General features: G+C 37.5%; 1 protein-coding gene across 2 annotated transcripts in view; it reads right to left on the minus strand.

The window, feature by feature from the left end:
- HOOK1 (hook microtubule tethering protein 1) overlaps positions 1–27033 on the minus strand; it is a 75909-nt gene extending 48876 nt beyond the window's left edge. The window contains exons 1-5 of one of the 2 annotated variants that reach the window (XM_081223689.1): positions 26873–27033; positions 20119–20204; positions 13411–13483; positions 4262–4312; positions 2793–2925 (exon numbers count right to left, since the gene is read on the minus strand). In XM_081223689.1, the coding sequence (XP_081079815.1) occupies positions 2793–2925; positions 4262–4312; positions 13411–13483; positions 20119–20204; positions 26873–26935 (406 nt within the window). In that variant the 5' untranslated portion in view covers positions 26936–27033. Of the gene's footprint in view, positions 1–2792; positions 2926–4261; positions 4313–13410; positions 13484–20118; positions 20205–20403; positions 20482–26872 lie in introns of those variants that run through there. The other variant, XM_081223690.1, reaches the window with a different exon arrangement.
- Positions 27034–27306: the final 273 nt, after the last annotated feature.

The following is a 27306-nucleotide window of genomic DNA, read 5'->3' on the forward strand; positions in this document are numbered from 1 at the left end:
CAGAGACATGAAGTGAGCAAATGCTGTTGGAAAAATGGTGCTAATAGATTTGTCGGACATAGGGTTGCCACAAACCTTCAATTTGTGAAAAACACAATAAAGCAGAGCTCAATAAAACAAGGTATGCCTGTATTCAGTGAACTCTTAAGATCTAAGCTCAGGAAGTTTTATTTATCACCTACTTAGTTCATTTCAGGAAGGTTTTCAATGAAGAGACTTATACAGCTTCCTGCAAACACCTGCTCAACATTCACCAAATCTCACCTTAAGGAGATTCTTATACCTTAACACACACTCACACACACACACACACACACAGTGTGGGAGTGCAGTAAGTTGATTCTGTCACAATTAGAAGTGATGAATTATGAGAAAGAGTTTTTCCTGTATTCGCAGGTTTAGATCAACAGCAACTGTATGTTCTCCACCTAAAACAATTTTCCAAAAATTTTAAGGATTTATTATTTTCTAATGCTTTTATTGTTTTAATGATACTTTTGGAAGACTTCTAAAAGTTCTCTAAATCTCTCTTTTATTTGTGAAGCCAATTACTGGAAAAAAATTCTGATAGATTCTGGTATGCACCCGACCACTAAATTCTATGGTTGTGTGTGTGTGTCGGAGGGGGAAGAATTAACTAGATGAGGCACAAGCAATGGAATGATTTCTTTTAACTGGATTTGTTGGATAATGGAGTGTTTCAAGTCTACTGAAACCTTCATAAAATTTTTCTCTTTCCACACCAAGATAAACAGGGTACTGTTAACCAAATTAGTTAATTCTTTCAAGATTAAGACTGCTGCAATACCTTTGAATCATTTTGAAAATCAATTCTCACTGAAAAGTATAAATATGTGGGAGGTGGTTTATATTATGGATGTGTTTTGGTTTTACATTTTAATTAAATTACTACAAGTTTTTTTCCATTTATCTGCTCACTCCTAAAAATTGAGACCCCAGACACATACCTCCAAAAATAAATCCAATTAGATAATCCTGACTTTCTAAATAATGAAAATTAAACTATTTCTTTATATTTATTACTTGCTAAACTTTTATTTATATACCCAGGAATTGAGCCTCCTTTTAAAGATCTGAGGTAAAAATTGCTAAGTTATGCTTAAAACTAAATTATGAAAATACTACATATTATATCAATATTTATAGGAGGCAACAAAACTTAAGGGAAAATTATAGCTTAAAACATCAATTATAGCTTAGAATAGAAAGAACTGATTAACTCACAATAGAAGCAATGAGATAACAGAATAGATATTAAATAGTACAAACAAAATGAATCAAAGCCCAAAGATGGTTCTCTGAAAAAGACTATTAAAACCAACAAACATGCTAAAGTTAAGCAAAAAGATGTTATAAATAACCAGTAATTGAAATAGAAACAAAGCATTAAATAGAAAAATAAAAAGGATCACAGTAACAGAAAATTGGTAATTCATAAAAGAATTACTATTTGTCAATTTGTAGTTAAAAATTTATAGAAGTTTTAACTTTCCACAAGAAAACGTTTCTTACTTTCATTAAACAAAACAAAACAACAGAAACACCCTAATATAGAGACCTTTGACATTATCTATGAGAAATAAAAGCCTATGGAGAAGTACTGACTTGACCTAGAAAAAAAACAGCCAGTTAATAATAGAGATGGACTAATATGAAAGTTTTCGGATACCCAAACCCTTTCTTATGATAAACTATAGCTGATTCCATGTGTTTCATTTTTCTCCTTCCTGAATTGATTCTTACTGAATTTATCTTGTCTCATATGTTCTCTTCATTAGTTAGATAACACTGAATGTGTTTTCTAAGGTTCTGACTTAAAATGTTTTAAAAACTTCAGCACCCAACATTCTTTTATGAAGGTGATGTCCTAAGGCCAATTTTGGATGAGCATGCAAAAAACATCAGCATCAAAAATGTCATCACTCAGGGCTTCCCTGGTGGCGCAGTGGCTGAGAGTCCGCCTGCCGATGCAGGGGACACGGGTTCATGCCCCGGTCCAGGAGGATCCCACATGCCACAGAGTGGCTAGGCCCGTGAGCCATGGCTGCTGAGTCTGCGCGTCCGGAGCCTGGGCTCCGCAACGGGAGAGGCCACAACAGTGAGATGTCCGCGTACCGCAAAAAAAAAAAAAAAAAAAAAAAGTCATCTCCCAGACTGATGCAAGTCCCTCAAGGAAGTAGACCTTGGTCTGTTCAGTTCACATTTTATTCATTACATTCAACCAAAAATGTTCTTTTTGTACTCAGCAGGATATGGATCACTGTGTTCATATATACCAACATAGCACACCAATTCCATTTATATCATCAGACTGCTTATCTTTATCTGGAGGATACTTTGGAAGCATTCTTCTGAAAAGAGCAGAATATCATCTGAAGAAGCCTGTATTATAATTTAGTAGCTGCATAATCATTTATGAAAATCTGAATCAACCTAAGGTTCTGTCTCTCACATGTTAAAGAGATAATGTATCAAATAAATAAGTACAATTTTTATTGAATATCCACTAAGTCCTAAGCATTGATTAAATTAACCTAATTAAAGTACATTTTATTTAGCCACTGAATACGAATCTCAGAATCCAGGTACAGTTAGGATACTGAAGATTTATAGCTTTTTAATGACAGAGCTGTGCTCAAATTCAGATCTTCTGGCTTACATTTCAGTGTGCTTTCCACCAATCTACAACAGTACATTTTTATGCGATTTCCTATAACAATGTAGGTTGTCTTTAGAAAGTAGATATCCTCAAATGATTGAAATTCACTTACCTTGCTTCTTTTCACAGTTGACAGCACAACCTAAAATAAGCTGGAGCAACCTCCCAAGCTCCACAGAATCTGAACATTCAGTTATTTGGTTTAAATCAGGGATAAGTTCTTCAGAAATCTGTTGTCCCAAAAACTGCAGTGTTGAAAATAAATTAGATCACTCATTTTTGTAGGCTACAGAGAACTGACTTCATTGAATTATTACAAGGAAAATAAATTATAAATAGGTTCATGAAATGACTCAGATAAATTAACAAATGATAAACCCACAATTATTGACTAAAACCAGTTAGTAAAGTTCAAGCAACCTCCCAAAATTTTGAGAGCCAACCAAAAGCAACTAAAATGGTTTTATAACAAATATCCTTCACCCCACTGTCAGAAAGAGGAACTGTTTAAGAAGCCCCTGGCCTGATCTATTATGATAAAACTTATGCCTTTCCATAAAAAAATAAACAGACTTAAGTCAAAGAAAATTCATAATATTTTGATACATGTTCAATGAACAGAGAACCACAAAATAAACCAAATGAACAACAAATCTAATGGATTAATCTTTCCTGGCTCTATCTTTTTTTTCTTTTAAGATTGTTTTTTTCTTTTTTCTTTGGCTGTGCCATGCAGCTTGCAGGATCTTAATTCCCTGACCAGAGATTGAACCCTGGCCCTGGGAGAGAAAGTGCCAAGTCCTAACCACTGGACTGCCAGGGAATTGCCAAGACTGTTTTTTTCAAGAAACTAAAAACTATTCTTGCCATTAAAAAAAAAAAAAAAAAAAACTTCAAAATGAGTTTTAGGCATTAATGAATTGAAAAATTTTAGTTCTAAAATTATTTGCAAGAAACTACAAGTTCAATTGTATGAAAACTTTAAAAAGTAAAAACAAAATCCTTTAATGGCAAAACCAAACCAAAAGCTTTTACACGTTAAGCAATAAATTTTCTTATATCAAATAATCCTGCTAGAGAACTTCTTAAGATGCTGAATAAGAAAAACAAATCACTTGAATAATGCATTATCTAATGTGACTTTAATACTACTTTTATTTTGCACTTTTTTCCCAATTCACTTGCACAAGCATAATTTCATAGTATGTCTTTGCTGTTATTTACATTGGAAAGAAATATCAAAACAATGCTTTAAATAGAGAAGTACTTTAATTTAGTTATAAGGTCTACGTTATAGCACTGCATAAAATCAAATTATATAAAGATGAAAGTAATTTTATTTGAGAAAAAAATCAACTTAAAGAGTATCAATATAGAAACATTATTTTACAAATCAATATATTACTTTTTAGCCCCTTTATGTTAACAAAATTTGAGTGTTCTAAAAATGGAAAAATCATATTTCAATTATGAATTATATACCAGTAAAATGTTATAAACAAAAAGCCAAGTCATTTTTCAGTGTCAATATAATTATCACAGAGTATTTTATATTTGAACAAAGTCAGATGATTTTCATACCTCATTGTAATAACCCATAATTCCTTGAAGTACCTTCTTTAAATTACTAGCCTAATGGAGGAAAAAAAAGAAATAAATTATTTAATATTAACAATGAAAGAAAATATATGTCAAGGTGAAATACAATAAAACCTTCCTGATAAAAATGACAACAAAAACATATTTTAGAGTTCTATAAATACAAATACATGGTTTTTAAATATCAAAGCTTTATTCAGAGTTTGATTAAAGAAAAAATGTCTTCTTCCTTAGATAGTTGAACCAGAGTGATTGTATTTAAAGTGAGCCACAACGAATTCAAGTACCAACTTAAAAGATTTAGCTATGAGCATGTCCACCTTCAGTCATGAGTGAGTAACTGGATCTAGACTTACTCTCCACCACAAACAACTAGAAAACAGGACAAAATACAAGGAATATTGTTTTCAAGCTTTAGCCAAAAGACAATATAGAACTCTAATTTCTAAGAGAAGGAAAACAAAAAAGATGAGCCCTACACTAGTCTAAGACTTCTCTCTAGAGGCAATTTTCATACCATGGCACAGGGAGGTGGAAACAAAACAAAGCCTGGGAGTCGCGACTGAAAGCGCGGAGCCCAGTGACGGGCGTGGGACGCTGGGGCTGCTGCTGCCGCCGCCAAGAAGCCTGTGTGCGAGCGCAGGTCACTGTCCACACCACCCTTCCCGGAGCCTGTGCAGCCCGCCACTGCCGGGGTCCCGGGATCCAGGGGCGGCTTCCCTGGGAGAACGCATGGCGCGCCTCGGGCTGGTGCAACGTCACGCCGACCTCTGCCGCTGCAGGCTCGCCCCGCACTCCGTGCCCCTCCCTCCCGCCCGGCCTGAGTGAGCAAGAGTCCCCAAAGAGGCTGCTCCTTTAACCCTGTCCTGTCTGAGCGAAGAACAGACGCCCTCTGGCGACCTACACGCAGAGGCGGGGCCAAATCCAAAGCTGAGACCCAGGAGCTGTGAGAACAAAGAAGAGAAAGGGAAACCTCTCCCAGCAGCCTCAGAAGCAGCGGATTAAAGCTCCACAATCAACTTGATGTACCCTGCATCTGTGGAATACATGAATAGACAACAAATCATCCCAAATTGAGGAGCCAGGAGTCAATGCTGTGCCTCTGAGGTGGGAGAGCCAACTTCAGGACACTGGTCCACAAGAGACCTCCCAGCTCCACATAATATCAAACGGCGAAAATCTTCCAGAGATCTCCATCTCAACACCAGCACCCAGCTTCACTCAACGACCAGCAAGCTACAGTGCTGGACACCCTATGCCAAACAACTAGCAAGACAGGAACACAACGCCACCCATTAGCAGAGAGGTGGCCCAAAATCATAAAAAGTCCGCAGACACCCCAAAACACACCACCAGACGTGGACCTGCCCACCAGAAAGACAAGACCCAGCCTCATCCACCAGAACACAGGCACTACTCCCCTCCACCAGAAAGCCTACACAACCCACTAAACCAACCTTAGCCACTGGGGACAGACACCAAAAACAACGGGAACTACGAACCTGCAGTCTGCAAAAAGGAGACCCCAAACACAGTAACATAAGCAAAATGAGAAGACAGAAAAACACACAGCAGGAGAAGGAGCAAGATAAAAACCCACCAGACCTAACAAATGAAGAGGTAATAGGCAGTCTACCTGAAAAAGAATTCAGAATAATGATGGTAAAGATGATCCAAGATTCTATTTCCAAGATCCAAAATCTTGGAAATAGAATAGACAAAATGCAAGAAACAGTTAACAAGGACCTAAAAGAACTAAAGATGAATCAAGCATCGATTAAAAACACAATAAATGAAATAAAAAATACTCTAGATGGGATCAATAGCAGAATAACTGAGGCAGAAGAACGGATAAGTGAGGTGGAAGATAAAATAGTGGAAATAACTGCTGCAGAGCAAAATAAAGAAAAAAGAATGAAAAGAACAGAGGACAGTCTCAGAGACCTCTGGGACAACATTAAACGCACCAACATTCGAATTATAGGGGTTGCAGAAGAAGAAGAGAAAAAGAAAGGGACTGAGAAAATATTTGAAGAGATTATAGTTGAAAACTTCCCTAATATGGGAAAGGAAATAGTTAATCAAGTCCAGGAGGCACAGAGAGCCCCATACAGAATAAATCCAAGGAGGAATACGCCAAGACACATATTAATCAAACTGTCAAAAATTAAACACAAAGAAATCATATTAAAAGCAGCAAGGCAAAAACAACAAATAACACACAAGGGAATCCCCATCAGGATAACAGCTGATCTCTCAGCAGAAACTCTACAAGCCAGAAGGGAGTGGCAGGACATAATTAAAGTGATGAAGGAGAAAAACCTGCAACCAAGATTACTCTACCCAGCAAGGATCTCATTCAGATTTGATGGAGAAATTAAAACCTTTACAGACAAGCAAAAGCTGAGAGAGTTCAGCACCACCAAACCAGCTTTACAACAAATGCTAAAGGAACTTCTCTAGGCAAGAAACACAACAGAAGGAAAAGACCTACAATAACAAACCCAAAACAATTAAGAAAATGGGAATAGGAACATACATATCGATAATTACCTTAAATGTAAATGGACTAAATGCTCCCACCAAAAGACACAGATTGGCTGAATGGATACAAAAACAAGACCCATATATATGCTGTCTACAAGAGACCCACTTCAGACCTAGAGACAGATACAGACTGAAAGTAAGGGGATGGAAAAAGATATTCCATGCAAATGGAAACCAAAAGAAACCTGGAGTAGCAATTCTCATATCAGACAAAATAGACTTTAAAATAAAGACTACTAGAAGAGACAAAGAAGGACACTACATAATGATCAAGGGATCGATCCAAGAAGAAGATATAACAATTGTAAATATTTATGCACCCAACATAGGAGCACCTCAATACATAAGGCAAATACTAACAGCCATAAAAGGAGAAATCGACAGTAACACAATCATAGTAGGGGACTTTAACACCCCACTTTCACCAATGGACAGATCATCCAAAATGAAAATAAATAAGGAAACACAAGCTTTAAATGATACATTAAACAAGATGGACTTAATTGATATTTATAGGACATTCCATCCAAAAACAACAGAATACACATTTTTCTCAAGTGCTCATGGAACATTCTCCAGGATAGACCATATCTTGGGTCACAAATCAAGCCTTGGTAAATTTAAGAAAATTGAAATTGTACCAAGTTTCTTTTCCGACCAGAACACTATGAGACTAGATATCAATTACAGGAAAAGAGCTGTAAAAAATACAAACACATGGAGGCTAAACAATACACAACTTAATAACGAAGTGATCACTGAAGAAATCAAAGGGGAAATTAAAAAATACCTAGAAACAAATGACAATGGAGACACGACGACCCAAAACCTATGGGATGCAGCAAAAGCAGTTCTAAGAGGGAAGTTTATAGCAATACAATCCCACCTTAAGAAACAGGAAACATCTTGAATAAACAACCGAACCTTGCACCTAAAGCAATTAGAGAAAGAAGAACAAAAACATCCCAAAGTTAGCAGAAGGAAAGAAATCATAAAAATCAGATCAGAAATAAATGAAAAAGAAATGAAGGAAACGATAGCAAAGATCAATAAAACTAAAAGCTGGTTCTTTGAGAAGATAAACAAAATTGATAAACCATTAGCCAGACTCATCAAGAGAAAAAGGGAGAAGACTCAAATCAATAGAATTAGAAATGAAAAAGGAGAAGTAACAACTGACACTGCAGAAATACAAAAGCTCATGAGAGATTACTATAAGCAACTCTATGCCAATAAAATAGACAACCTGGAAGAAATGGACAAATTCTTAGAAATGCACAAACTGCCAAGACTGAATCAGGAAGAAATAGAAAGTATGAACTGACCAATCACAAGCAATGAAATTGAAACTGTGATAAAAAAATCTTCCAACAAACAAAAGCCCAGGACCAGATGGCTTCACAGGCGAATTCTATCAAGCACTTAGAGAAGAGCTAACACCTATCCTTCTCAAACTCTTCCAAAATATAGCAGAGGGAGGAACACTCCCAAACTCATTCTACGAGGCCACCATCACCTTGATACCAAAACCAGACAAGGATGTCACAAAGAAAGAAAACTACAGGCCAATATCACTGATGAACATAGATGCAAAAATCCTCAACAAAATACTAGCAAACAGAATCCAACAGCACATTAAAAGGATCATACACCATGATCAAGTGGGGTTTATTCCAGGAATGCAAGGATTCTTCAATATACGCAAATGAATCAACGTGATACACCATATTAACAAATTGAAGGAGAAAAACCATATGATCATCTCAATAGATGCAGAGAAAGCTTTCGACAAAATTCAACACCCATTTATGATAAAAACCCTGCAGAACGTAGGTATAGAGGGAACTTTCCTCAACATAATAAAGGCCATATATGACAAACCCACAGCCAGCATCGCCCTCAATGGTGAAAAACTGAAACCATTTCCCCTAAGATCAGGAACAAGACAAGGTTGCGCACTCTCAACACTCTTATTCAACATAGTTCTGGAAGTTTTAGCCACAGCAATCAGAGAAGAAAAGGAAATAAAAGGAATCCAAATTGGAAAAGAAGAAGTAAAGCTTTCACTGTTTGCAGATGACATGATACTACACATAGAGAATCCTAATGATGCTACCAGAAAACTACTAGAGCTAATCAATGAATTTGGTAAAGTAGCAGGATACAAAATTAATGCACAGAAATCTCTGGCATTCCTGTACACTAATGATGAAAAATCTGAAAATGAAATCAAGAAAACACTCCCATTTACCATTGCAACAAAAAGAATAAAATATCTAGGAATAAACCTACCTAAGGAGACAAAAGACCTGTATTCAGAAAATTATAAGACACTGAAGAAAGAAATTAAAGATGATACAAATAGATGGAGAGATGTACCATGTTCTTGGATTGGAAGAATCAACATTGTGAAAATGACTCTACTACCCAAAGCAATCTACAGATTCAATGCAATCCCTATCAAACTACCACTGGCATTTTTCACGGAACTAGAACAAAATATTTCACAATTTGTATGGAAACACAAAAGAACCCGAATAGCCAAAGCAATCTTGAGAACGAAAAATGGAGCTGGAGGAATCAGGCTCCCTGACTTCGGACTATACTACAAAGCTACAGTAATCAAGACAGTATGGTACTGGCACAAAAACAGAAAGATAGATCAATGGAACAGAATAGAAAGCCCAGAGATAAACCCATGCAGATATGGTCACCTTATCTTTGATAAAGGAGGCAGGAATGTACAGTGGAGAAAGGACAGTCTCTTCAATAAGTGGTGCTGGGAAAACTGGATAGGGACATGTAAAAATATGAGATTAGATCACTCCCTAACACCATACACAAAAATAAGCTCAAAATGGATTAAAGACCTAAATGTGGGCTTCCCTGGTGGTGCAGTGGTTGAGAGTCCGCCTGCCGATGCAGGGGACACGGGTTCGTGCCCCGGTCCGGGAAGATCCCATGTGCTGCGGAGCGGTTGGGCCCGTGAGCCATTGCTGCTGAGCCTGCACGTCCGGAGCCTGTGCTCCGCAACACGAGAGGCCACAACAGTGAGAGGCCCGCGTACCGCAAAAAAAAAAAAAAAAAAAAAAAAGACCTAAATGTAAGGCCAGACACTATCAAACTCTTAGAGGAAAACATAGGCAGAACACTCTGTGACATAAATCACAGCAAGATCCTTTTTGACCCACCTCCTAGAGAAATGGAAATGAAGACAAAAATAAACACATGGGATCTAATGAAACTTCAAAGCTTTTGCACAGCAAAGGAAACCATAAACAAGACCAAAAGACAACCCTCAGAATGGGAGAAGATATTTGCAAATGAAGCAACTGACAAAGGATTAAATCTCCAAAATTTATAAGCAGCTCATGCAGCTCAATAACAAAAAAACAAACAACCCAATCCAAAAATGGGCAGAAGACCTAAATAGACATTTCTCCACAGAAGATATACAGACTGCCAACAAACACATGAAAGAATGCTCAACATCTTTACTCATTAGAGAAATGAAAATCAAAACTACAATGAGATATCATCTCACACCAATCAGAATGGCCATCATCAAGAAATCTAGAAACAATAAATGCTGGAGAGGGTGTGGAAAAAAGGGAACACTCTTGCACTGCTGGTGGGAATGTGAATTGGTACAGCCACTATGGAGAACGGTATGGAGGTTCCTTAAAAAACTACAAATAGAACTACCATATGACCCAGCAATCCCACTACTGGGCATATACCCTGAGAAAACCGTAATTCAAAAAGAGACATGTACCAAAATGTTCATAGCAGCCCTATTTACAATAGCCCGGAGATGGAAACAACCTAAGTGTCCATCATCGGATGAATGGGTAAAGAAGATGTGGCACATATTTACAATGGAATATTACTCAGCCATAAAAAGAAATGAAATTGAGCTATTTGTAATGAGGTGGATGGACCTAGAGTCTGTCATACAGAGTGAAGTAAGTCAGAAAGAGAAAGACAAATACTGTATGCTGACACATATATATGGAATTTAAGAAAAAAAATGTCATGAAGAACATAGGGGTAAGACAGGAATAAAGACATAGACCTACTAGAGAATGGACTTGAGGATATGGGGAGGGGGAAGGGTAAGCTGTGACAAAGCGAAAGAGCAGCATGGACATATATACACTACCAAACGTAAGGTAGATAGCTAGTGGGAAGCAGCCGCATAGCACAGGGAGATCAGCTCGGTGCTTTGTGACCGCCTGGAGGGGTGGGATAGGGAGGGTGGGAGGGAGACACAAAAGGGAGGGGATATGGGAACATATGTATATGTATAACTGATTAAATTTGTTATAAAGCAAAAAATAAAAAGATAAAAACAAAACAAAACAAAACAAAAAAAACAAAGCCTGATGTTCTTGTGGAGTTGAGAAGATAGACATCAGAAGTTCAGGAAGGTTGAGGTCGTTGGGATTTGCAGGGCAGATAAATGAAGAGGTGAGAGCTTTGGAAAGAAATCTCCATAGTAGTACCTTTGACTCTTTGGCTGAATACTAATTTGCATGTGCATGGGTGAAATTCAATGAGATTAAACAAAAATAACTTCTGAGGAAACAACAATCTAGGGAACTATAAACTGAACAATTCCTTGAAGATTGCACAGGGCCAGAAACTGCTGAAATTCCCACCAGTCAGGGTGAAGAGATTATGACTATGCTAATACAGACAAGCATTGACTAAAAACCCCAAATAGGTCACAGCTTAGTAGTAAGTCTAACCTAGCCCCAGAGGAGAAAATAACTCTAGATCTGCCTTCCATCCCCCCAAACCTTGAAAAGATCAAACTGATTCAAAAGTCTCTTAACTGAATGTAAGAACAAAGTCCAACACTCTTTAAAGGAATATAAAAAACCCAGCACTCAATAATAAAATTCACACTGTCTAGCGTCCAATAAAAAATTACTGCACATGTGAAGAAGCAGGAGTATGTGAACTATAATTAGGAGAAAACTCAGTCAATAGAAACAAGCCTAAAAATGAGAGATGAAAGAATTAGAAGATAAAAAAGTTAAAACTGTTAGTTTAAAAATGTTCAAGGATTTAAATAAGAGGAATATAAGAAAATAAATAATTTTTTTAAAAAAGAACAAAATAAAGAGATTGTCAATGGATAAAAAAGCAAGACCTAACTATTAGGTGTCTACATCACTTTCAATATAAAAACACAGAGAGACTAAAGAAGAGAAAAAATATAATAGGCAAAAATAATCTTAAAAAAACGGGAGTGGTATATCAGTATCAGACAAAGTAGACTTCCAGAAAAGAAATATTACCAGGGATAAAAATAAGTCATTTTATAATGATAAGTAGATTCATTCAACATGAAGACATAAAAAATTAATGTATATAAACCAAATAACACAGATGCAAATTACATGATTAAAAAATTAGAATTGAAAGGAGGAATTGACAAATCCACAATCATTCTTAGAGATCTGAGGACTCCTCCCCCCTTAATTGACAGAATAATCAGACAGAAAATCAATAAAGATATAAAAGAAGTAAACAGTACTATCAACAAAGCTGTAATAATCCATATTTGTAGGACTGCAAAATACATGTTGTTTTCAAGTGCACATGGAATAATCACCAAGACAGACCATATATTAGGTCATAAAATAAGTCTTAGTAAATGTAAAAGAATTCAGAGTATGTTCTCAAAACAAAATGGAATTAAATTCAAAATTAATAAATAAAAGAAAGATATGTAGAAAATCCTCAAATATTTAGAATTTGAAATACCTACTTCTAATCTACCCAGGGGTCAAAAGAAAAATCACAAGGGAAATTACCAAATATTTTGAACTAAATGAAAATAAGAACACAGTATGTTAAAATGTGTGGGATGTGGCTAAGGCAATGCTTACTACTAGGGAAAAGTGCTTAAAGCTGATGACTTAAGAAGCATAAAAAGAGAGCAGATGTAAAGAAGAAAGGAAATAACAAAGAAGAGAAAGGAAATCAATAAAACAGAAAACAAAAGCTAGCTCTTTTCAAAAGAAATTTTTTTTAATTGAAAAACATCAAGCCAGATGTATCAAGGAAGAAAATATAAAAGACATAAATTACCAATATTAGAGAAGAAAGAACAGAAACAATTCAAACAGGTGAATGGCTAAGCAAATTGTGGTAAATCTGTAATGAAATACTACTCAGCAAAAAAAAAGAAATAACTACTAATACAGGCAACATGGATGAGTCTCAAAAACAATACATGAGTAAAAGAATACCAAAGAGATCATAATATCTGATTCCATTTATATGGAACTCCAGAAATTAAACCTATACTGACTGAAAGCAGACCTATGGCCACTCAGGACCAAGTCAAGAGTGAGGATTAACTGGGAAGGGGCATACGTGCCTGTTTTTGCTTAATGGAAACGTTCTATATCTAACTATGATGGTATAAGAACATACACAAGTGTCAAAACTCAAACTATACACAACAAAATGTACCCTTCAGTTAATTTAAAAAATAAGATTTAGTTGAGCTTAGTGCTAATTTCAGACCACTGTTTGGATCAAGTACTTCTAGCATTCATTCTACATACCTTTATTCGCCAGTTGTCACCGATATCCTCTTTAATTCGGCTTAACCAAGATTCATTGAACCAAGCTACATCACTACAACAAAAATACAAATGTTGAACATTAAAATGTTTTTATTACATGAAAAATACCAAATTTAATCAACAGATTCAAAGTTATTTTCCATCTTAAAGCCTGTCCTTAATAAGAATAGTAAATATTATTTAAAATGAACCCGCTGAACTTTTTGTTATTCCTAAGGGTTTCTTTTGGAATTTCTCATAGTAAATTAATTAAGACATTAACATCTTCAATTTAACAAACATTTACTAAATATCTCATACTAGGCACCCTGGTAGGTAGATGTAAAAGTCCCAATCCTAAAGGGAAAAAGAAAGGAAAACATTTTAACATGTCTACTATGTATCAAGCACTGTGCTTGATGTTTTTTCATATTACTTCACTTAAATATCATAGTCACTTGGCAAAGCATCCATTATCCCCAATCTTACTCCTCAGTGAACTGAGAATAAGACAATAATTTGCCCCAAGTGACACTAGTACATGGCAAAGTTTAGTATTAAGTCCGATATTGACATTGAAGGCCAAGACAAAGAATTGCTATATCAAATTTTTATGTATTCAATAAGGCCTTGAAGAATAACACCTGATTATAAATAGTGAACTACAATAATAGATTATATTCTAAACAAATACTTGGATGCTTACTCTGAGTAAGAGTAAAATGAAGGTGAATAATTTATTATCCTGACTCTTAGAGAAATAGCTAATAAAGGGAGAAAGTAAAGAGCACAAATAACTATACTCAAAGGAGAATGTGATAAATGCTTTAAAGAGTAAACGAACACCAAGAAATCACAGAATATTAGTACTAGAAGAGGTCTTAGAGGTCTTACCTAAATTTTTACTTTACAGATAAGCCAACTAAAGTGAGGGCAGAAATTAAAGAGGTTATTTCCAAGGAGGTATCCTGAATTTAAAGATGCAAAGCTGAAAACAGTGCCTAGTTTTTCATCAATCATTCTGCCTCAGATGTGCTAAAACAGAAGATGTCACTTCTGACTACAGTAACCAGAAATGGCTTCACCATTTTCAATTCATTCTTTGGAATTTGTAACCATTTTCTTTTGAGCAACTTAATGTTAATTATTTTCGACTTTTCTCAGATGCTAAGGCTATAATTACCAAAATAACTTGGCTAAGTGTATAAATGGTATATTTCTAACCAGGTATTTACCTGAAAAGACTGAATTTATTTAGTTAATGAGTCAAAACTCTCAAAGTAAATCTACTTTCTTTTGACATCAGTTTAAGTTGAAGAGGTATGCCAGTTGCAATGCTTAATTTTATATGTCAATTTGGCAGGGCCCCAGTACCCATATATTTGGTCAAACATGCTTGGATGTTGTAGTGAAGATGTATTTTAAATGAGATTAACATGTAAATCAGTAGACTCTGAGTAAAGCTAATTACCCTCCATAATGTGGGTGGGCCTCATCCAATCAGCTGAAGGCCTTAAGAAAATGACTGACCTCCCCTGAGAAAGAGTAAATTCTGCCAGTAGACTGCCTGTCGACTCTAGCTGCAACATCAACTCCTCCCTAGATCTCCAGCCTGCTGGTCTACCTACTCTGTGGGTTTTGGAGTTGCCAGCCTGCACAATCACGTGAGCCAATTCTTAAAATTTCTCTCTCTCTCTCTCTGTGTGTGTGTGTGTGTGTGTGTGTGTGTGTACATATACACATGCATATATATACATATCTTATCGGTTCTATTTCTTTGGAGAACCCTGACTACCTACTACACTTGTCTTCTGACCCTAAAAAAAATCTTCATATAAGATTCTATAATTCTGTAATTCCATCGTAATTACCTTTAGAAAATGGATCTAGAGATAACCTCTTCTAGTGTTTCCTCCTTTTGTCTTGCATTCCTACTTGTCTTCCTTCCCATCTCAAATCAGCTTTAGCCCTATGTCTTAGAGTGTGCTCAGGCTGCTACAGCAAAATACCACACGCTAGATGGCTTAAACAACAGAAATTTATTCCTCACAGTTCTGGAGGCCGGAAGTCCAAAATCAAGATGCTAGCAAGGTAGGTTTCATTCTGAGATCTCTAGGTGCTACCATCTTGCTGTGTGCTCACATGACCTCTTTTTTGTATGTTTATAGACAGAGAGTGAGCTCTCTGAATTCGCTTCTTATAAGGAGTTCAATCCTACTGGATCATGTCTCCCCACTTTTATGACCTCATTTAACTTTAATTACTTCTGTATAGACCCCATCTTCAATATAGTTAAACTGGGGACTTGGGCTTCAACATAGGAATTTTAAAGGGACACAAACATTCAGTCCATAATACCCTAACTGAGAAATACTTTCTAACTTCTCCAAAGAAACCTAACACTTGTTCTCTTATAAACAAATCCAACCTTCTCAAACAATTATAATTGCAGCCTATCTTTCCCACTATTAAACTTTATATCCAACCTCAGAACATTCAGGACATATCCTTTTACGTTTTTGCACTGCCACATCTACATGCTTTAACTAGACTCTTGGCCCCAATAATTAGCTCCTTTTTTTTAGTATTTCCCAGAACTTCAATGAAACTTAAGAGACACCAAATAAGAAGGGAATGCAAGACTAAGGAAGTGAAATATGGTCTAACTGCTTTCTAATAAAACTAAGTAAGAAACACTACAGGATTATTTTTTAACTCCACCCATCGTATTAGTCTTCACAATTCTACCAACTAAATATAGGTAGTAATTAACACCTACTGGTTACTAGACACAACATAGCTATGTTGCTTCAGCGGACACCCTGACACCATTCTTCGTAAATAATCAAAAGGCCTTGTGCACTTAACACATCAGATTGTGATCTGTACTTTGGACATGCACATCTGGCCTCTCATTTATTAAGACTCCAAAGTAAAAATCTATCAGGAGGGGTTCAAGATACTACGCTGAAATGATTACAGTTGACTGAGGGCACTGGCTTGAGTCAGGCCAAAGTGATAAAAATCTGGGCTTTGCTATTTTACTCATTATTTGACTTACTGAAGTCATTTCACCTTTATAAACCTCTGTTTCCTCACCTATAAACTGAGAATAAAAATAATGCCTACCTCACAAAACAGTAATAAAAATTAAATGAAATACCATATGTATAGGGTATAGAACCATGTCTTACATTTAGTAAATACTCATATGTTGGCTTTCACGATTTATTATTTTAAATGCTCAAATATCTGCTGAATGAATGAATGAACAAGTAAGTGCATGATACTTGAGGTCTCTGGGTATTCTACATTCTGTCTCATTCTTCTCCCTCTCATAAAAATGTCTAGTCAAAGACAGCAGAAAAAAGCAGAGAAATTATCTGGTGCTTAAAGTGACAAAGCTAAAAAGTAGCATGCACTATTTATAGCTGTTATGGGTTGAATTATGTCCCCAAAAAAGATATGTTCAAGGCTTAATCCCCGCTACCTGTGAATGTAACCTTATTTGGAAATAGGGTCTTTGCAGATGTAATCAAGTTAAGATGAGGTCACACTAAATTAGGGTGGACCCTAATCCATTATGACTGGTGTCCTTCTAAGAGGAGGAGAAGAGACACAGAGGGAAGACAGCCGTGTGAAGACGGAAACAAAGATTGGAGTTATGATGCCTCAAACTAAGGGATGCCTGGGGCTACCAGGGACTAGAAGCAGCAAGGCAGGATCCTGACCTAGAGGTTTTGAAGGGAGCACGGTCCAGCCAATACCTTGATATAGGACTTCTAACCTCCTGAACTCTTAAAGAACAAATTTTTGTTGTTTTAAGCCACCTAATCTGTGGCACTGTTATGGAAACCATGGGAAATGAATACAGTTGTAGTTATAATTTTTCCCCCATGTGTCTTTAAAATAACAACAGTTTCTGCATTTAAAAAAGAGATACATATTATGTATTAAGACTTAAGATAACAATTAAAGAACTGTAGAATCCTAGCAACAATTCCATGGCTCACCATGTCTAAGTCATATACTTTGGGAATTGATTTTTTTTTTCTTTTTTTGCGGTACGCGGGCCTCTCACTGTTGTGGCCTCTCCTGTTGCGGAGCACAGGCTCCGGACGCGCAGGCTCAGCAGCCATGGCTCATGGGCCTAGCCGCTTCATGGCATGTGGGATCTTCCCGGACTGGGGCACGAACCTGTGTCCCCTGCATTGGCAGGCGGACTCTCAACCACTACGCCACCAGGGAAGCCCTGGGAAATGACTTTTAAGATTTTATTATTTAGAAGCATACCTGCCTCAGGTAACTAATGAAAGAATTATTCATTAGATTTTGCTACTTCCTTAAAAAGCAAATTTTTCCTTCTCATGTTCAGTAACAACTTTGATGTGAGTCACAACAGCCATCAACACAATACATAATAAATTGGAACATATATAAAGTGCTTTGAAGTGTTCAAAGAAATAAGGTAAACTTTGCTTTTTTTAGCAGGAATATTATACACTGACCCAACTAGGAGAAAATGTATGCTATAAGTTTCACTGTCTGGATCCAGACTTCTGAAAAGCTTACAGAAGAGGAAGGGGGTTCAAAAAGAAAAATAAATTTAAATTGGCTCTTATACGACAAGGAGGTGTAGACATCTAAGTACCTGCAAAAACAGACAAATGAAACAAAAAAGAGGTTTAGGCCCAATTTTAGGTCACTGTCATTTGTTTTATGAAGAGTGAGAGCTTTCTGATTGGTTGGCTATTTTATTATTCCTGCAGAAAAGCTATCAGAAGACAGTAAGAGACAAGAGAGAGAATAAAAAAAGAAAAATCAGAGAGAGACAGAGGATCAGCAGTAACAACAGAATCCAACACATTATGTAAGAATGAGTTGGTGATAAAGGATACAGTTTAACTAAAATTGACCTGACCCTACTCTAAACATCAGGTACAGTGCTAGCATACAGGAGGTCAAAGAGCCATATGTATCACCATATAATAGTAAAAACAGGTCTCATCTACTGTGTTGTGGTGTAGAGCTATTAAAGACACTTCAATACATATAAATGACATCTTTGGATGGCACTGTTGAAGTGAGTGAATGCTCACTGGCCTTACACCTATACCAAAACAACATAGCTGCATCTACACCAACACGCACAAGAATGAGAAAAGGCCAGGTCATACATTCTAATGACAAAAAACAACGATGACTTTCCCAAATCATCAAGAAAGGACCATATTCAGAATTCTTAGTTCTGACCAATTAAATCACTTTGAAACCAATTACGGTATAAATAAATAATTAAGAAACATTTTTAAGAAAGCAGGGGCGTAAGCCATATTTTAGAATGACTGCCAAAAAAAATGTTAACATGCTAAATTTATCTTTTAAAGTGTTAATCTTGAGTTAAACATAAAATCTGTCTATTCAAATTAGATCATTTTGAAGATTCCAAGTAACTAAGATTATGATATTGTTTTGTTTTTCTAAGAGTGGTAAAGAATTTTTTCTAATCCATCTACAGAGTTTTTCAATGTCAATCATAAAAAACCTTTACAAAATGATGGCAATAATTAAATAAATAATTTCTGATATATAAAACCATGTAGCAGAAATAGGAGTCTGGTCTCATTGAAGATATATTACCATGAAAGTAAGCTAATACAAAATCAGTATGACTATTAATTAATAAATTATGACCAAAGGGCTTCCCAGGTGGCACAGTGGTTAAGAATCCACCTGCCAGTGCAGGGGATACGGGTTCGAGCCCTGGCCGGGGAAGATCCCACATATCGTGGAGCGACAAATCCCGTGCACCACAGCTATTTAAGCCCGTGTGCCTAGAGCCCATGCTCTGCAGCAAGAGAAGCCATGACAATGAGAAGCCCACGCATGGCAATGAACAGTGGCTCCCGCTTGCTGAAACTAGAGAAAGCCCATGCACAGCAACGAAGACCCAACACAGCCAAAATAAATAAATTAATTAATTAATTTAAAAAAATTATGACTACAGAATAGGCCCTGTTTGTCCTATTAAGAGTACAACTCATATTGTAGATATTATAACCCTAACCCTTATACAGTGTTTGGCAAAAATTACGAAATAATGGATTTAGGAAATTTTGATATTGTATAATTATATAAAAGGTGCCCAACCCAAACAGAATCACTTTACTGGTTAAGGTACTCAGCATTTGTGACTTAAAATGTCATTTACACAACATTTCATTATTGGTGGATTCATACAATTATGATTATTAATTCAATATAGATTTTAAATTTAATGTTTTTTCCAAATCCAGTATTTCATGCTTCAATTATCTCAAAAATAATAATCTCCATGTATTGATATCTTAAGATGACAACAGTATAACTGAAGGAAACATTACAGTATAAGAAATTATATCACTCATTTCACCTGTTTCTTTCTCAGTAGCTATAACTTGTGAACACGACCAGAACAAGTTTAAAATTAACATCTCTTGAATAGATAAGAATCCTGATGGCTCATTTAATTAAGATATATCTCTATGAACAAGCAAGAAATAATCAGGTGGTAAAATTTTTTGTTCCTTACATGCAAGAATGCCTTAGCAACATATGCCTGTCATCACTGGAAAGGATAAAGTTTCAATAACCTTTAGAATACAAGTCTAAATTTTCCTTGAAATTGGGTTTACAATTATTTCAGGAAGAGTGTGGAACACTACTTACATTTGATGAAGAACTTGTGCCATGGCAACTCCATTAGTCAGCTGTTTCACATCCTGACAAGGTGCAGCAGTATTGAATGTCTGCAGCTAAAATGACATAAAGCAAGTTACTTAACTGCTTTACTCCCCTCCCCCCTCAATTTATATATATAAATAAACACTAGAGAGAAAACTGTTTTGTTTAAATAGACCCTGCCAAACAAATGAAATTATACTAATACGTTTCTACGACTGTTATATTTTTATAAGAATAAATACTTAACATTTCATAAAATCATTATCATACCTAATAGTCAAACATATTGATGTCATGTATGAAGTACTTCAATTTCTGAAAAACAGGTGTAGAACTTTTAAGATAGTAATAGTCTGTGTTTTGTCAATTTTTAGGAGAATAACATCAGGAAAAGAACTTTAAGATAACCTAACACCTGCAAGTTAAAATTTCACTCATATCATTTGGTAGGAAAACAAAAGCTAAAAATGTCAAGTCTAAAACGACCTAGTTAATCAATAAGCTCTAAATAAGGCAGGACTTCTGCCTGTTACCAACAGTTACCCTTAGAGCATGAACAGTCCAGGGCCCACCCATCACGTCAAGTTGTATCTATCTAATTTGGCTTTAGATGCTACTAACTTTTCAAATCTCTGTGTGTTAAACATTCATGTACATTTTAAAAATAGAAGTGAAACAGTGGCAACTCTTCCTAATAAGCAAATACAAGATAGAGGAATTTTTTTAAAGCAAATTGCAACAGAGCTCAATGGATTATATACTTTCTAGAAATCTAATCTCAATCCATAAATATCTTAAATTAAATATACTATGATTCTCTATTCCCTCACATATTCATCTCCTTTACTATTCAATTATAATTCCTTAGTTTACCACCATAATACACCTTTAGTGGTTGTTGTATTTTGAGATTCTACAAATCTGTCTCCATTATCCTAATACAAAATGGAAGAATGACACAAACTACGTAAATCTAGACACAGTTACTTTCAAAGCACAAAGATAAAGATACTTTACTGAGCTTCTACTCTACATAGGGCACTGTAGTATAGGAAGGAGTTACAAGGGAAAAACACCAGGTTTCCACTCTCAAGTAGCTTCAGTCCAGAGTTAAGGAGAGGAGAAAAAGACACAAATCGTTTGCAGAAGATGTCACTTCTAGTCTCATGACTGTGGTATGCACAAAATGTTCCGAAATATACAAGAGGCAACTAACCTAATTAGGGCTTGTATTTATTAAAGACTTCTTAAAGACTTATTTATTAAAGACTTATTAAAGACTTCTTAGAGATGATTCCAGTGGATGATCCTGAGTAAAGAAAGGGCCAGGGGAAGGAAACTTCAGGAAATAGCAACATGATAAAAGCACAAGTACAAGAAAAGACATGGTATTTTTAGGTAACATGCAGTTCAGTATTGCTGGATTTCTCTGCATGTTCAGTTGTTAAGGGAGACAACCAAGGAGGTAAAAAACAGGCATGGGTCAGAACTCGGGGTCATGGCAAGAAACTTGGAATTATCCTTAATAGTATTATCTATATCATGGGGAAACAGTAGAATAGTTTCTACCTCACAAGTTGGTTGTGAGAAATAAATTAGCAAACACAGTGTACTTAGATCAGTGCCTGGCACATGGTACAAACTCAACAGCTGTTAGCACATTAGCTATGAGTCAGGGTTTCTCAAAGTGTGGCATCTAAGAACAACATGTATCAGAATCTCCAGACAAATTAAATCAGAAAATCCCCAAGTGATTCTTATGCACATCAGTTCTTTAGAACCATTGCTCTGGGTGATGAAGAATCACTAAAGAGTAACAAGGAAGAGACATCTTTAGTATGTTTTGGATAGTAGCAAGAGTGACACAGAGAATGGGAGAGAGCAGCTTTATGTTTGCTCAGTTAGAAGGCTCCTGCAATGGTCTTTATGACAACATGGAATGCTAAGATTAGTTAGGGTAATGCTGACTAACAGGACAGCGTGAATTCATGGAATATTTAAATTATAAAATAAGAAGGATTTTGCAGTTGGGTGGATGTACAAGGAAGAAAAACCCCAGGGTTTAGGGCATCTTTAAAAGGAAGATAATCATATACATTCAGGTAAAATGTGGCTCCCACTTCTCAACCCTTCCTACTTACACATTACATCATTAAGTTTCTACAAGATGGATATGATTAGTGATTTTAAAAAGACAATTTCATGAGACACAGAATATTAGGCAAAACAGTAAAGATATATGTAAAAGGAGTAAATACACTGAGTGCCTCATGGCCCACCATGCCCAGATTAAGATCAATTTCTTCTTTTTACAGCCATGAAAAGTATTTCTTGGAAGCTCTAAACTAGTTGCAAAATAAATTAGATAACAGAGAACGTCACTTCATTTGGCTAAATTGAAAGACTTTATAACCAAGAAGTGTGAATAAATTATAAAGCTCAGTGAGGGGAGTGAAGCCAAAGCAGTGGGACAAAAGAAAACGTACCCTTTCAGACTACTCTTCATAGAGGTGAAGATGCAAAAGTCTTTTGGTGAGTGACCCAAAAAGGACAAACAGGGCTTCCATCACTAAACACAGTGCTCTGGCAAATAGCATCTTACTTTCTTCTTTATTTTTAAATAAAGCAAACAATGAGAAATGTGGAAATGCTGTTCCTGAACTGCTTCAATATAAACGTCAAAGAAATCAAGGAAGAAAAGGGGTTTTCACCAGTGATACCCAACAAAAACTCAACTTTGGGTCAACCCTATTCTCAAATTATTCTCAAATTCTCTTCCTTCAGCTGCTCATTTCAGAAAGAGAATCACTGCTCTGAGTTTTAAGAACTTCATAAAAATGATTCAACCTTTTTTTTTTTTTGGTAATTTGGGCATATGTTCGGTATTAGTTTTTCCCTCACAAGCATGTTGAAATCAAAGAATGAAAGAACCAAGTAAACCATTAAGAAAAGCCTGGTCCAGCACTCTAATTTTATTGAAGAAATTGAAGTCCAAAGATTTAAAATTTTCAAATGTCACAGAGCCAAAAGGCAGAATTAAATCTATCTTCACACACGTACTTCAAACTCTCTCTACCATGTAAATGATGCCCAAATTTATCCTTCAGCCCTGAATTTTTTGCTAAGTAGCAGTATAACATTTCTAAGAACTAATTATTTTAAGGTGAGCTCCAAATCATAAAATATAACTTTTAAAGAACTGCCAAAACAGGCATCTCTTCACCTAACCAACTTTTCTTGATGACCTTTCTGTTAAGGATGGTTCTATTGTCCTAGAACAATGTCCAGTACTGAAAGAACAGTTTACTACAAGCTGTCTTCTCACCTCCATCATAACGTTTTTTTAATCTCATATCTCCTACAACTTCCCCTCAACACGTAACATTACTTAGCTTGGCAGGGAGCACATTCATTAAGAGTCCAGGGATATCATGACAAAGGTGTCTTCCATTACCTTCTTTCAATCTATCCTCAAAGAAGACTATTACATTACTGCTAGAAGTTCTTCCCTGTGTCTGGAAAACTCATTTCTCTTGATTTCTACTTGTTGAAATTCATCAATCCTCTATGAAATAGTTAAAAATTTATCCTAGCTATCTACAAAAACCTATATACTTAGTGGTGAATAACGAATGGTGAAATACTAGTCTCTGATGTCAGGACCAAGACAAGGATATTTACTATCATCACTTTGATTCAATGTTGTACTGCAGATCCTAGTCAGTTTTTGTTCCTGGGGATAAAGCAGAAAACAGGTCAGACGAGAGCTCTGACCCCAAAGTGCAAACAAGATGACTTCAGAAAATGTTAAGTGTTACAGACACAACAAAAAGGGGTTAACAGGTTACAATGGGATAGGAGTAGGGGACAGGTAAGTCACTCACTGTCACAGACTGTCTCTGAAAGATGACAAGAGACCCAAGAACTGAATGGTGAGAAGCCAGCCAGCCATTGGAAGAACTAGAAGGAGGATATTTTAGGAAGAGGGAAGAGAAGTTAAAAAGCCCTGGTGCATTAAAAAAAAAAAAAAAAAAAGAGCTTAACTTCAAGAAACAGAAAGTCAACACAGCATGGTGGGCACAGAGGAGTGTGGCATGAGGCCAGTTTGCAGAAAGTTGGGGAGGTGAGGTAAGACCAACTATGCAGTAGCTGACGAACAGCAAAGTTCACTGGGAATCATCCAGAGAGGTAAAGAAAAGCCTAGAGGCAGGAACCTAAGAAACTAAGGCAGAAGATAAGTTCACAAAGGAGCCATCAATTACGATAAGGATAATAAAATAGTTCCCAGTTTGCCAATCCCAGTACGTGAAGGCCTTAGAGAAAAGAGCTCAAGTGCAATGGACTGAGGAGTAAATAAAAGCTCAAAAAGTATAAAGGATGAGTACTTAAAAATGCAAGAAATATGACTGTGAAGGAAGGGGGGGAATACAGTGTAGCTTTAATAGGGAGTGATGCCTCTTTGTTTTTCTTTTTAAGAGAGGGAAGATTCGAGCAAGTTTACATGTGGCGAGGAAAGAGCTAATGGAAAGGAAAAAATAAATACCGAAAGGGGATAAATGACAGAGCAAAGTTTTAGAAGAGGTGAAAGAGGTGGATCTAGAGCCAGAGCCAAAGATAAGGAGGAGGTCGTTTTCCTGAAGGGGAGAAGGTTTGGGGCTCAAACAGGGTACTGATAAAGGTTTGCAAAGAGAAGTAAGAGAGGAACTGTGTGGTTATTCTTAATCGTGAAGCTGGGCAGTGTATGGGAACAGGAGGATTTGGCTGTAGCAGCATTTGAGAGGCAACAGTCTGCACGTTAATTCCATCTTCTCCATAGTGTTTCAGCAGCCTGAGAGAGAACTGGAGAAGCAAACAACCAGTTATACTCTGTCATTTATGATTCCTTATCTTTCCTTATATTATAAATAATATTTTTACATGGGACTTCCCTGGCAGTCCAGTGCTTAAGACTGTGCTCCCAATGCAGGGGGCACGGGTTCGATCCCTTGTGCGGGGGAACTAAGATTCAACATGCCACATGGCACAGCCAGAAAAAAAAAATTAAATATAAATGAATAATATTTTTACAGTTTTTAAGGAATTTTACTTTCCATTATAAAAAATACACAGCTCTGCCTACCACATCAATTAAAATGGAAAATTCTTTGATTATTCTTGATATCTTTCTTCCTCAGTGTCTTATACAAAGTAGGAACTTCACTATTTATTAATACCGATTAAAACAATGGATACAATCACAAAATATTTTAAATTTTGAAATACAACTCAAGAAAATTCTATACTTCACCACCAACTCTCATATAAGTCAATGACATCATAAAGACTAAGTTTACTAGGTAAGTCAGATGTTTAGAGCAACAATGCAACAGATTAGGATACACCCTTTAATTAGTCACTTGTTTAATAAAACACATCATTAGAAGTAATGTTGCCTTGTTTCATGACAGCCTTAAACATGGCATCTAAATCCCAATACTTCTTTTAAGTGAAAATACAAATGAACACTTAGCTAATTGCTTTTAACTCAGAAACTCCAGATATTGCATTCTACTTAAAGCAAAAGCTATTTACCTCCAGAGTGTAAAGGTTGCTTTACATTATGGTTTATTTCCAATAAACTTCACACATTGTCAGAAACCTTCCCTAATTTCTCATTCTTTTGAATTACATGCATTGAGAGATAGACAGGAAATCTCGTCAACGAATTACCGCCTCCTAATCCAGAGTGTTTACATTCCATTCTGCACACAGTCCCCTACACAAAACTAAACGACTGGTTTAGGGATGAGCATCATTGACAGCACCCTGTGGACCATCGAGCATCAACCTTGCCCAATGTGGGTTAGCAGCCACACCTGAATGTCAGCTATCTCGGATCGCTGAGCACCTCCAAAAGGTGACAGAGACATTGTTTTGCTGGCGGGAATAGTGGGGACAGATCCTGCCCGTCCAAACCCAACAAATTAACAGAAATACTAAACGCGGATAAAGTGCAAACGAAAATGCCAAGTTCTTTCCTTTAAGGAAATGCTTGTCCATTGGAAGGGGAGGGGAACCAGTGAGAAAAAGGGAATACGAGCCCCCACCCCTAACATATCTTCTGATCCACGCAGGAAATACGTGGAAACATCTCTTCTAAGCGGCTTCTACAAAAATGGATGTTCTGGGGTCAGGGAGAAGCACTGATCCACGAACTAAAACCACCTATTGGTCACCTGTGTCCAAGTAGAGGAAGGTGGTTGCAGTGGGAGGGAGGTTTCAGCGGGGGTCTTCACTCCCAAGTGGCACAAAGGTCACTATGGGAAGGCTGTTCAGCAGACGGAAGGCAAGGGTGTCGGTGGCCCAGAAAGTCTAGGGCTTGGGCGCAGGGCAGGGGCAGAAAATGGGAGAGCGGGGAGTTAAGGGATGGGCGCTTGGCTCCCGCCACAGCTGTTCGGAGCACGATCAGGGCGGTAAGACGAGCCTCCTCCGTCCCGCCCCCCAGAGCTCCCTTTACCCTCCCCCCGCCCTCAAAGGCATAAACACAACGCACACTCACTTACGGACGCACACCTGCCCCGCGATCCGCAGGTGGCACTCTCGCGGTCAAGGGCGACTGGAGGCGCGGAGGGCAATGCGCGGAGTCCGGGGCGCAGGTGGTCCCCGCTGCTCCGCAGGCTCACCTGAGAGGTGCCAATGACCAGGCACCCCCCACGACCTCTCCGCGGTCCCCCGGCCCCCCTCGCCCCCTCGTACTCACCCAGATGATGAGGCTGTCGCACAGTGGCAGCTCGGACTGCGGAAGCGGCTGCGTCTCTTCCATGACCGGGACTGCAGTCAACTACACCGCTGACACCAAAACCTCCCTCCTCCCCGCGCTCCGCCAGGCGCCGGTGTCGAGGACCTGCTCGCCCGACAGGAAAGCTCGGTAGCCAGGCCCAGCGCCCGCGCCGCTCACGCGCGAAGCCTCGCGCTGCCGACGTCGCCGGCGTAACCCCCTCCTCGCCGCTGCCCCTGCCCCGCCCCGCAGTTCGCCCCCTCCCCCGTCTGGCCCCGGCCGCGCAGCTCGGCACCTGGGCCCCGCCCCCTCCCCTCCCTTCCTCTCCCCGCCGTCCTCCCACCCCTCCTTCCCACTCCGGCACACCTCTCCCCTCCGCACTGAGTGACCTGGGCGCGCACCAGTCACAAAGAAGA

Source organism: Mesoplodon bidens, assembly GCF_964165515.1.
Source record: "Mesoplodon bidens genome assembly, chromosome: 2".
Taxonomy (NCBI): domain Eukaryota; kingdom Metazoa; phylum Chordata; class Mammalia; order Artiodactyla; family Ziphiidae; genus Mesoplodon; species Mesoplodon bidens.